The 12,272-nt window shown below is 35.9% G+C and overlaps 1 protein-coding gene across 2 annotated transcripts in view; it reads right to left on the reverse strand.

Moving 5' to 3' along the window:
• HAAO (3-hydroxyanthranilate 3,4-dioxygenase) overlaps nucleotides 1-12,272 on the reverse strand; it is a 36,988-nt gene that overhangs the window by 11,039 nt on the left and 13,677 nt on the right. The window contains exons 4-6 of one of the 2 annotated variants that reach the window (XM_005523434.3): nucleotides 11,088-11,194; nucleotides 8,233-8,322; nucleotides 7,482-7,525 (exon numbers count right to left, since the gene is read on the reverse strand). In XM_005523434.3, coding sequence (XP_005523491.1) covers nucleotides 7,482-7,525; nucleotides 8,233-8,322; nucleotides 11,088-11,194 — 241 coding nt within the window. The remainder of the gene's footprint in view (nucleotides 1-7,481; nucleotides 7,526-8,232; nucleotides 8,323-11,087; nucleotides 11,195-12,272) is intronic. The other variant, XM_088053645.1, reaches the window with a different exon arrangement.

Genomic DNA, 12,272 nt, shown 5'->3' on the forward strand with positions numbered 1-12,272 from the left:
AAGAGCAAGTTGAATGTACAGATGTTGTTACAGCCTCAACAGAGACCATGTAAAGAAGAATTTGAGCTTGCTGGGAGTACTGTGCTTCTGATGCAATAAAGACAACAGGCAAAGAAGATTGACACTGACCTACCAGGTATATGTGGCTGTATTTGCTTAATCCACATGTTACATGGAAGGCCCACCTTCCCTTCCCTGGTGATGCCCCTAAGCTTTTTTGCCAAGAAATCAAACCATCTCATTCTCTTGAGCCCTACTATCCCCAAGCTATTCCCATAGCTCTTGTTTCTTCAAGATTTGTTCAAAGAAAAAGAGCAATAAAGCACTTGAAATATACCAAAATAAGGTCAACTGATTGCATGTTTGCTTTATGAAAAAGGATGTCTTTCAGTGATGTGTCACCCTTCACTTGGAGACAGCACATTCAAGATGGAACAAGGTTCAAATCTTTAAATCCCCATATACTCTTACTTACTATCCCATCATCCTGAGCTGCTGTGCTGCTTCAGAAACAGTCTGTCCTACATGCTGTGGCCCCATCTCCATGCAAGGATATGACACAGTCCATTACAAATGGTGTCTCCCTCTATAACAGCAGATGACATCATTCAAAGTGGAGTGATTCAATCCTCTTTTTTTTTTTTTTTCATCCTTTAACTGATTGTAAAATGGTCCAGACAAGGGATAAAGAGCTCCTGAATTATTTTTAAATTATTTATTAATTTATTTCTGTACACTTTCTAATCATAATTTCCATGTCTTCAATACTATATCATAATTAATAATTCCAATGATAGAGTTTTGCAGCATTTCAAATTTAATTGCCAATGCTAGCAATAAAACATTCCCTAGGATGTTCTTCCCATATGCGCCTACCTAATTTCAAAGAAAAAGTCTGTTTTATTCTTCAAGTGAACAGAAATAACAGTCAATGAGACTAGTGGGATTTTAATACCTCTGCAAATAAAACTGATAAAATGAAGGATATAATTTCAGGCATCTGTGTTTGAAAGAACAAGTAGTTAGCCCAGTCCATATAAAAATCCAGAGTGAAAGCACTGAGAATGAGCGATTACTTTGAGGGCTGTTGTTTCATTTCCTTATTTTGGAATATAGATGCAAAAGCATTTAGTTGAAAATACAGCACTTACTTTGTGCAATCATTTTTTTTTTTTTTGTAGCATGCCCTGAGAATTGGCATGACTGTTAATTTATGACTTGTCCGTGTAATTATTTCTATGCACATTTTTCTTTGTGTCATTAAATCTCTGCTCGAAACTGAACAACCATTTTTTTTTTCCTAATTGAAACCAAGAAGTTTGATGAGGAAAACTTTGAAAAATATTTTTGCAATTAAATACAGCTTTTTCAAAAGGAGATATCATCAGCCAGAAGGAAAGGGATAAATTAAACCAAAAAAGTCACTATTTAGGGCATAATTATTTTTAAAGGTTTTTCAACACCTAGCTAGCTTATTTTAATTAATAATGAAAAACTGTATTGAGAAATGCAGTGCACTTCTCCAATCCCAAAATAAAGAATCTTAATTCTGTTTCTGAATCTGCCTTTTATAACTTGGGACATTTAATTAATCCTCTTTGTATGTAGCTTCAATTTCCACAGAATAAGAATAGGATATTTCATTATAACAGAAGTTGAGACCCTGCTCTATTGGTGAGACAAGGATTTTTAGAGCATATGTGAGTTACTACCACTAAATAGCCTTAGAAACACTAGTGAAAATGTCAGATGAACTCCATTAGTGAGTTTTCTGTTTCAGATGTTGCTGTCTGGGGAGCATTTAAGAGTGTAAGGAATAAAGAAGCTACTTTATTAGAGAGGACATACCTGCTGTGAAACTGCTGAGCTTTATAACTCTTAAATATTTATTTTTTTTCACAGAAGTCTGAACAGAAAGGAAAACAACTCTATAGGGTATTTCTTCCTAATTCCCTGATAGGTTTATTATGTACATTATGCACTAGGTATATATAGGTCAGTAGTGGCTTGGTTCATATGGTGAAGCATTAGGAGAGCTCCCAGAGCCTACAGTTTGTGTTTTGCCTCTCTATGAGGAGACTCACTTGAGAATACTGTGGGAGAAGCAGATTTCTCCCTGAAGACTTATTGGGAGGTTTTTTTGTGTTGTCTTCAGGAGCTCTGGGAGCCTGAAGAACCTTTTGGCTCCAGAGAATGTGCAGCCTGCAGTCCTGGGTCTTGGATGATACATTGTAGTTTGGAATCAAAAAAACTCTGTGGAAGTTTGCATATGGAAAATTATAGCAGCTCTACTCCAGACGTTGTAATCCTACTTTATTTCTGCATTAAATATTGCTGACTTATGTTGGTCTGCCTGAGTAATTAATTTTCATTATGAGCTCTTTACTCATTAGGGCTTGGTGTAAAGTAGAAAGCATTTAAACATGAGAGGAGGGGAAATGAAACCAGTGAGAGGTAACATGTTTATAAGAACTGAAGGATTATATTATATGGCTCTATCCCTTTCTTCCACCTACATATCCTTTGCAGTTTAGGTGCTGTTTCAGGAGAGATATAAACATGACTTGGAAGTTACTTAAAGGTCCTACATATGACAGGCTAAAGTGGAGTTTATATGGTCATTGTCAGAAGAGAGCAATGAGGATGATACAGAAGATTCATGTTGTTGATAAAAGTTACAGAGATGATGTTGTGGGGAGCTGTACCATTTTGATGGGTCTAGAGAGTTTAAAATTATTAAGTCTCTGTATTGGTTAGTCCTTAATTGGGTAGTCCTTAACAGCTGAATGCTCATATACTGTTGTGGTTTTTTTAAATACAAGTACTCAGAGCAGAAAGAAGTGCCATGTTATAGAAGAGAAGGAATAATCCATTTAGGTGTGTTGGAAGTCCTTCAAGATGAGAGTAAGGAGAATCAAAAAGTCAATTTTCTAAACAGATACATAGCAAATAGAACTTACGTTCAAAATTAGCATTCTTATTTGAAAAGAAACCCACAGAGACAGTATCTTCAGAATTATTTCAATGTCCTTAAAACAGAAAGGCACAAATATTTATAGTTATTTTAAGTTCAAAAGCATGGCCTTGTATTTGCCCTAATGCAAATGCAGACAGAAGATTTTCCTCCATGTTTCTAGTTTTCTGAAGTAGTTTTACTTGAATTAACATTGCTCACTAGCCAGTTAACTGAAAAGAAGAAAAAAATAGAAGAATAAAGATCTGCTTGTTTTTATATATCAGTGAAACAAGACTGAGCAGCAAATACTGTCTATGGAAGTTCACTGGATTAGCTATAGAGGATGACCATACAGAAGCTGATTTTTATAGTGCTGAGCTTATCCTTATAACTTCTTTAATAGCACTGCTGAGACCACAAAACATTTACAAAGCATGCCCTAGGCTCTATGGTAGCCCCTACACCACTGACAGAAGAAATTACCTAATTTTTTGTGCTCATTCAATTCCTTAGGTTTTGTTTGCTCTGAATCACAAACATAAAATTGCACTGTATTCTAACTATGCTAACTATATTCTTAATCTAGACTGTAAATCATCCTAGATACACTGAAAAATCAATGAAAATTTTCCTAGTGAAAGCACTATGGGACTGGATTTTCTATTAAATATCTGTATGTTCACTCACAATAAACCTTGTTTGGGAAATTAAATTTCATTGATAATAAGAAGTAGATTAGTTTGGATAAACAAAAACCTGACATTCTACATACAACATTAATGTTCATGAGGTTCATTTCAAACACACCTAACTAAGGAAAAAACTATTGCAGTTTTTTCCCATCAAATTACTCTTAAAAAAAATCTGGATTATTTCAGGCATGGCAGGAAAAGCTTTTGACCTTCTGGTTACTTCTGCAAAGAATATTTAGCCATCACTGTTTATCAGAACTGAGACTTCTCTGTCTGAACTGTCGCTTGTACTCTTGACTAGAGAAGTGGGATGAAATAGATACACTGGGATAATCTTGCTCTCAGGCTGATTCAGCTGAAGTAGAAAGTGTTGTTTTGATAACTATGATTCCTCGTGTCAAAAAATATGAAAAGTAACCCAAACCAACCCATCTTGAGAGTTTCCTGCATAGCCTGTATTCTAAATACACTTTTTTTGATAAAAAACGAGAGAGTATTCTCAGACTTTATTTCTGCACATGGAAACAAAAGAATCTAGTAATAAAATACAAAACATTTCCAGAAAGGATGCCTCAAGTAAGGATTGTATACAATATGTATTTGTGATTATGCTTTTCCTGGTGGTATTTGAGTCCCTCTTCTGCTGTGTCTTCATATATTCTGATTGCCCTACTTTCAGAGGGACTTTCCCTGCTATTGGCTAAGCCAGAAACCACAAATAAATCAATAAAAGGTCTGGATTTAAGGGTTTTTTTTGTTTGTTTATTTGTAGTTTTGTTGTTGTTGTTGTTTGTTTATTTATGGGGGTTTTTTTGTTTCTTTGGTGGTTTTTTTATGTGGTGTTTTTTCTAAAACCATCGGCACTTGATTGATTCCATTTACAGCCTTCCTCTATGAGTGAGCTGCAATCAAGGATTTCTTTGAAGATGTTTTTCCTCAATTTTATTTCATTTCTCTCTAGGAAGGTAGGGTACTAGTTCAGGCTTATGTAGAGAGGAACCTGAGAGTGCTTCAGCTGGCACTTTTAAATTGAGGTTATTCTGGATTTTCAGAAGTGAAACTGAAAAAAAAAAAGGCTGAAACTCCATCCTCTGCATAAGCCAGCTCAAACAGTGCTGAGGTATGTATTGAGAGAAACATCATGGCAACTGGTGGTAGCTTGTTGTATGTTATAAATGTCATGCTGGTTGTGGAACTCTACTTCTTAAAAGAAAAAAAAAAATAAAAGAAAGAAAAGAGAGCTGCTGAGGGAATAAATCTGAAGCATTATTTTTATATCAGCTGGGTATGCCTTCAGAGTAAACATATTACCAGCTTACTTCTATCTCAGTTAAACTGTTAGGGTTTTTTTTTATCACTGTCAGTCTCACTGACAATTACAGGAGCTATAAACTAAAACTTCTTTAACTAAAAATATGGGGTATCTTCCTCATACATAAGCTATCACTGAGACTTTGGGCTAGCTCCTGTGCACAAAACCTGAAAATTGGAAAAAGGGAGCTGTTCCCCAGGCTGAAAACTTGCCAGGCAAATTACAAGAAAAGAGCTTCTGTACTGGATTTATCAATAACAGTTTCTCAGAATTACTTGTTTAAAAAAAAGGTGTCAGGATATATTGTAGCTTCTGATTGATTGTCAGGTTTGTTCTTTAGCTCTAATTTTCTGCAAAATATTAACAATATAAATTTTTTATGTTATTTTGTTTCTGCCCTGATATTATTAATTTGTTACTGACATTAAAACTCTTAGCCTGGTGAGGGATGCTTATTGGAAACCACTGTACTGAACAAGGATTCTATGTGTGATACGGTATTTTTTTTATTACAGCAACATCTAGAGGCTTCATCTGAAATTTTATTTCCTCTGCTAAACACTGTATGAACACACAGTAAGGCAGTGCCTGTGCTACCTAGCCCTCACACATTCCATGCAAAAAACCCAAACAAACCAAACCACCAACACCCAAACAGGTGACATGCTCAGACTAAAATAGATTTTGATAGTACACAGAAATCAAAGTAAGATCTTGGAGACCACGCCATTTTATTTATAAGAAACATGGAGCCTTTCCCTGAGAATCACATTCCCCAGTCAGACAAAGAACCAATAACTCAAGCTGGTTCAGCAGCATTTTTCAGGCAGAGTTTCTGACTGCTTTACCATTTTCTAATTGCAAGGGCTTTAAGGTTGCTATCCCATACAGAAGACTTTTCTCTTAACTTCACATTGGTGACAATGTTTTAGTTAACTATTTTTAAGAACTTTGATGTTCATGCAAAAAAAAAGTTTAACCCAATTTTAGGATTTGCGTAAGAGCTTTGTTCTGTTATTGACTGAGATGTCAGACAGTGACTTTTTTTTATGGTGACTATCAAAGTGAGAAATGGGATAGATGTAGAAATAATGTTCCACTGGAACTTATGTATCTCTTAGAGTAATTCATAACAATCATCTTAAGATATTTAGGAATAGATGTGGAGATTAAGGACAGCTGGTTCCAAAAACCTTTTAGAGAGGGGAAACTAAAATTTCTCTTGTGGCAAGATCTATGGAATTCAGGTTTTGAGTGTAACTGGGGCATGACATTCAGTTGGTCATAAGGTCAAGAGTAGCAGAGCTGGGTGCAGTGCATCTGAGCCATACATACATTTCTTGGTTGGTGCAGGAAGTCTCTCAGTTGCCAGCACAGATGAGACAGCAGAGAGATTTGAAAGAACAAACCTAGCTGAGCAGTGGGATTGACTGAAAAGGTTGGTGTTTGGCTAACTGGTGTAGGAACTTTCCAGAAAGGAATCTCAGGCTGTCCTGGAGATCACACAGGAAGCTTCTGCTCTTATGATGATTTTCCATGTGTCATTTAAGAACTTGGTAATGTCATGGAGACTTTCCAGGTAGTTCTTGCAGCAGGACTGAACAGGTTGTACCTAAATAAAGCACTTCCAAATAGTCCATGGAGCCTGTTCCTGCAGGTGCAGAAACGGTTGTATAGTGTGGTCTTTTGTACATCATTAAGATGTAAGGGTGGTATTTTGGGCATAGTTTATGTTAATTAATAGTAATGGATCATGCACATGCTGGGTGCTCATGTAAAGCTGTGGGCCAGCAGGACTGTAAGATTTCAGCAAAACAATTTCCCACTGCAGGTGCTGTTGCAATATCCTTGCAATTGAGGCTTTTGTTGCCATGCAGAAGGCAAGCATCATGTTTGAGAGATCTGGATCCTAAAGCAAAAACTAATAATTTTTCTTTCTAGAAGTCACTTTCTCTATTCTATGTCTCTTTACAATAAATTTAAATGGAGTTACTAATGGAGTATCTGTTCCAGTGTGGAATTTGCAATCACCATCCACAACAGAGACAAAATAAAAAATAAGGCAAGACAGCATGGAGATAAAATGTTAAACAGACTCTACAGGAACCAAAATCATCTGGCTTAATCTAGCTTTCCCAAAAGTAGATCACAGAATATAGTTATAAGTAAAGGAGTACAAGTAGGTATAAAATGTATTAATTTTAATTGCAAAAATCTCATTATGGGCTGTCAGAAGTGAAATTTTGTTAGTATAAGACTTGAAAGGCACGGAAGGATAGAGATACTAGTGTTTCAAACCAGTATAGTTACCTGATAGGTGGTTATGATGGCATCACATGACCAAACAAGATGCTGTTGGTAATCAAATATATGGAATTTCCTTGCAGTAATGGAAGGAATTACTTCCCAAAGTAACTTTAATTTACACAACCAGAAGGAAAAACAAATATATATTTTATGTGGTGAGAATCATTGCTCTTCAATCAGAAATTTTTCTAATTCTGAAATTAATTTGCATTACCTGGGTTTGGTTTTCCAGTTTTATATTGCCTTGAATTGAAAAACCTGGAATAATGAACATTTAAACAGAAGTAAAAAAGTTATGTTCTGTAGGTTAACAAAGACTAGGCAGCAATACTGGCCAGTAAGTTTTGTGCTGATAATGGATATGCCAAATCCTCAGCTACTATCACATTTATGCAAGACTATAACTATTTTACGGACAGAGGATTTGTCTGAAAGTCCTACAAGATGAATGTGACTAAACAGTTCCCTTGTTCAACTGCAGTAACCATTTAATAAACTGATTGATTAATGACATTCACATGTTTCCTAGAAAGTAGCTCTCTACCAAATTTGCCACAATCCTAATCATGCATAAATAATATCAATTAAAAGTACTTACATTAAAGCAGGAGTGAAAGAAGCCTTAAAGCAGTTTAGTGCTTTACTTTGATAACCTAATGTTAATCAGTGTTAATTTTCACTTAATTCTTTTTGCACTTAGAAGCAGTGTGCTGCAAAGTTTACTGGTTCGAAGAAGTGTGCTCCAGATGGATGTGTGAAATACTTGATTTCTCATTTTTTTAAAATCTTATTTGATAAATTTGGGGCATGCAAGACATGATTAAAAATTTATAGAGCAGCAATTAACTTTTTAGAAGTCTATGCAAATGCAGCATAATTAGCAAATTAATGACATAAGACACAGATTGACAAAGATCTACAATATGATTTCAATTTTTTTAAAATTTACAAAGGAAAAAGCTTACTCTTGAATTATTGGTATAAGTTGAGTGCCAAGATCTTCACAGTGAAACCATTTTTCAAAGAGGACACTAGTTGATTCTCCAACATAATATCTGATAAAGTAAACACATTAGTCAATCCTTTTATTAACTAACTGATCAGGCAGTTTCAGTCTTTTGAAGAAAACAGCTACTAGATTTGTGTAAGAGCAACTTATTGTCAAGCCTGGTGTACTTCATTCTGAGGAATGGTTATTTGGGTAAGCTCTCTGTTTCCCTGGTTAGGTGACTTGGTGGGTGAGACGTTCAAATTTCTGTGGCGTGACTTGTAGTTCTGTTGATCAACCACAAATAAATCACCAAATTCCTTCAGCAACCTTTCCCAATTTCATCCTGGAAGTGATTGCTGCCATAATCTCTTGGGACCAGTAACTTTCACCTTGAATGTAGTTACTGCAAAAAGACTGGACCCAAATTACCATTTCCAGTAACTGCTTCCCTCCATCTATGATATAAATACCCATATTTGATAGAATCAGCTTGCTTAATGCCCATGCATGGGCTGATAAGAAAACAAGGTGGCTTATGGACTTGTTTGTGAAAAATAGGTGGTTTTCAGCTACACAGATGTGGGAAGTGTTTGAGTCACTCCTCTGAAAAGGAATTTAGTGCTTCACTTGTGTTAATTTTTTGTCTTAATAAATAAATAAACTTTGGTGAGGTCAAGGTTGCTGTATGGAATTAATCTACGGAATGGCAAATACAGAATTTACGCTCAGATTTTTGAAAGACTGCATGGACTGAAAAGGAATGATGCTCCAGTCCTGTCACTCATATTGTCAATGTTTTTAAAAAGGTCCCACATGCCTTTAAGGTTAAAGTTACTGGAAGGTGTACCTGAAGAGGAAAGCAAAACTTATGTAATTATCCTGTGCATATCTGTGTGTTCATGTCTGTCTCATGTATCTATACACATATTTTTCAGAAATTTTCTAAGAGCTCCTCAAGCTTTGCAAAAAGAGGATACATTGAAGAGAGTAACAGTATCTATATCTCCAATATAGGAAAAGTTGGGATGCCAGCACAAATTCTGAACACAGAAAATCTACAGAGAAGGGAGATGCTAAAAATGTATCTTGTTTGGTACAAATAAAGTATCCAACAATATGACTAACATCAAAATTATTTGGTTTCATACTTATTTGCCATAGAATTAAGATTAGCTAGATCATTTTTCTCACAGCACAAGACATGTAATCATTACTTAGACTGGAACACTGGGGCAGGCTACTTATTCTTTGCTTGCGCAGTAATCAGCACACTCGGGGCTCTGATTTATCACTAAGGTTTGTAGACATGATAAATAATGGAACAGTAACACAGTATTAGACCCTGAGTCAGCATACTTCAAAGTGCATTATGATTTCCTCTTGTGAGTCTTTGCTGCAGGTGGCTGGTATTGAAAAAAGTATGAGAACATTAGAGGTTCTAGTTGTAAATTCCTCTCTCTCCCAGGAGCACATAGAGGGAATGTAGGTTCAAAAGCATGACAAGATTGTTCACTTCCAAAACTTCAAGTGTCTTTATTCACCACATCAGTGTGAAAACAAGGTCAATAAAAACCTCTGATTTATTTTCAGGCATCTGATTAGATATTTTGAATTGAGGACGTGCTAATTTCCACTCACAAGCTATAAGGTAGCTTTTAGTTTAGCTTCTCCACATGAGCATGCCTATATTGGAGTGCAAATCTCTAGATCAGCCTGGATCCCCAAAAAAGCATTCAACATTTCCCTCTCATACCATTCACAGACTTCACATGGTAGGTTGTTTTATTTTACTTAAAGTTGACTTTACTTTACTATTTAAGTTTTTTTTTTTGCATTAATAAGAAATATTTTAATCTAAATCACAGGCCAATTTTTTCTAGTTCAAAGTATCTTTTAAATAATTTAAGTCCACACAATCTACAGATCTGCAATGAAAGGATAAAAAGAGACAAGTGCATAGGTAAATAATACTTTAAATGAACTGGACTTGTTTTTAGCTTGGAATTTAATCATGTGGATTTCTTTTCTTGAATGGTCCCTTTCTTAGTTTCTTTCTGTAGCCTTTTTTCTTAGAATGAAAAATTATGTCTTTCTAGCTCTGCATACTTGCAGTCTTCTTGCTGTGACACTACCCATGCAATGGATTATATGAACAACTATAAATTCTGCTTGGTCTGTCACCTCTGGTAAATACCAAGGCAGCGTTTCTAGCTTGGCTAATGTTATACTGGTGTGACTGTTCCTCTTAGACTTGTGAATTCTGTATGGACACAAGACAAAGATAAGTCCTGCTTCCTCTAGAATGCAAAGCAAACTACTCACTTACATGAAGATGTTTTTCTCAGAAGGCAACAAAACCTAGATAGAGGTGTGTACAATGCAGAAGGACTAATGGTGAGAAAATTGACTTTTGTTTCCAGCTTCCCACACACTTGACAAGAAAGCAGCTCTTGATATTTTTGCTTTCAGTGCTTACAGAGGAATTAATAATCTGCCTGCCAGAACTAATAAAAAAAACCTTTCTTCTTTGGGTTGTTAGAGAGCTCTGGGTTCTTTTTTAAAACTTAAGGCAATAACAGTAGGTAGTACATAAGTAGATTGCTGTAACCATAACATGTATTTAATAAATTTCAATATTGTTTAACTAAAGAAAATGCTAAATGACATCTCTGTTTATGTGTGTATAGATAAATAGATGTGTGGATAGAATTAGCACAAAATTGCCAGGATGAATCTGATAAATTATCAGGAAATTAAAACACAGCATTGATATGAGAAATTAGTTTATATTTTGAATTCTAACAGATTAGTCAATAGTTTATACTTCACCTTAGCCCATCAATTTCTGTTTTTAATCTTTCCCTCTCAACCACAAGACCCACAGTGTTTTCATATCGCTGAGGAGAATGAGGTATCCTGGCAGGTAGAAGGAACATCTGTTAAAAAAAATCAGAAAGCATCAGTGTCAGGAAGTCTTTGTTTTTTGCATTATTTTCCTGCCCCTCAATCGGCAAAATCTTCTCCTTGCCCAACTTCTCCCCTACTTTTTGTTGATCCCATGTTGCTCCTCTGCAGCTGCACCCACTGTGGTAGTCGCAGCCTGCAAAGAGTTTCCTGCTTTCTCTGTGGATGATGACATAGTGACTGCAATCAGCACTGCCTTGATGGCAGTCAAGTTCTCTCCTCCTGGTTTGATCATCATTGCTAGACACAACTGAAATGAAAATCTAACCAATTACTCCTCTGAAATTTATAAACTTACTGCAATTTCCGAGTAACTGAAATGGAAATAAAAAACCATTTTTTTGTCAGCTCAATAAAATGCCTGAACTAATCAGCCACATGTATCCTCCCAACACAGTGAGTACTTTTGATTGCACGATGACGAATGCTATTCTCTCCGGAAATAATTAACAAATATGAGGGGCTATTTACTCATGCAAGTGACAAAGTGAAAAGGCAACATCTGCTTAATTGAAGTCTATTTCTGAAGCCTGAGAATAAACCCTTTCCAAGCAGCTACCTGTGTAGCAAGTTGGTAAGCCTATATTCTACACCAGTACAGATGTTTTTGCTAAGGTTGGGTAGTCATTACAGTTTCTCTGTCTACAAAACACAGCTAATGACAGTGCTTCAGCAGTACTAGTGTCAGTCTTTCCACCAAGTACTGTGTGCTGCTTTTCATTAGTGCTTCTCTTACATGCCGAGATCTCAGGTGGGTGTGCTCCTTCAGTATGAAGTGTAATACCAGAACCTCATAGCTAGAAAACGTTGTTGTTTCGTCATTGAAAAAGCTGCAATGCTTTCAAGGACATTAAGCTACTGGGTTTAAGACATCTTCCATTTTAAAGGCTGCCTCCACTAGACCTAATAATCCTTTCAAAGACTCAAGTGCAGCCCAAACTTGTGTCAATAACCACGAGTGGCAGTTGTACATCTTACTCGTACTAACAGCCAGAATCTATTCATGCTCTCAGTAAAAGCACTACAATCTATGCTTTAGCAAGTGTACTA

The sequence above is a fragment of the Pseudopodoces humilis genome, chromosome 3 (genome assembly GCF_049639895.1).
Source record: "Pseudopodoces humilis isolate 2021_Gansu_Grassland_sample_001 chromosome 3, ASM4963989v1, whole genome shotgun sequence".
Lineage (NCBI taxonomy): Eukaryota > Metazoa > Chordata > Aves > Passeriformes > Paridae > Pseudopodoces > Pseudopodoces humilis.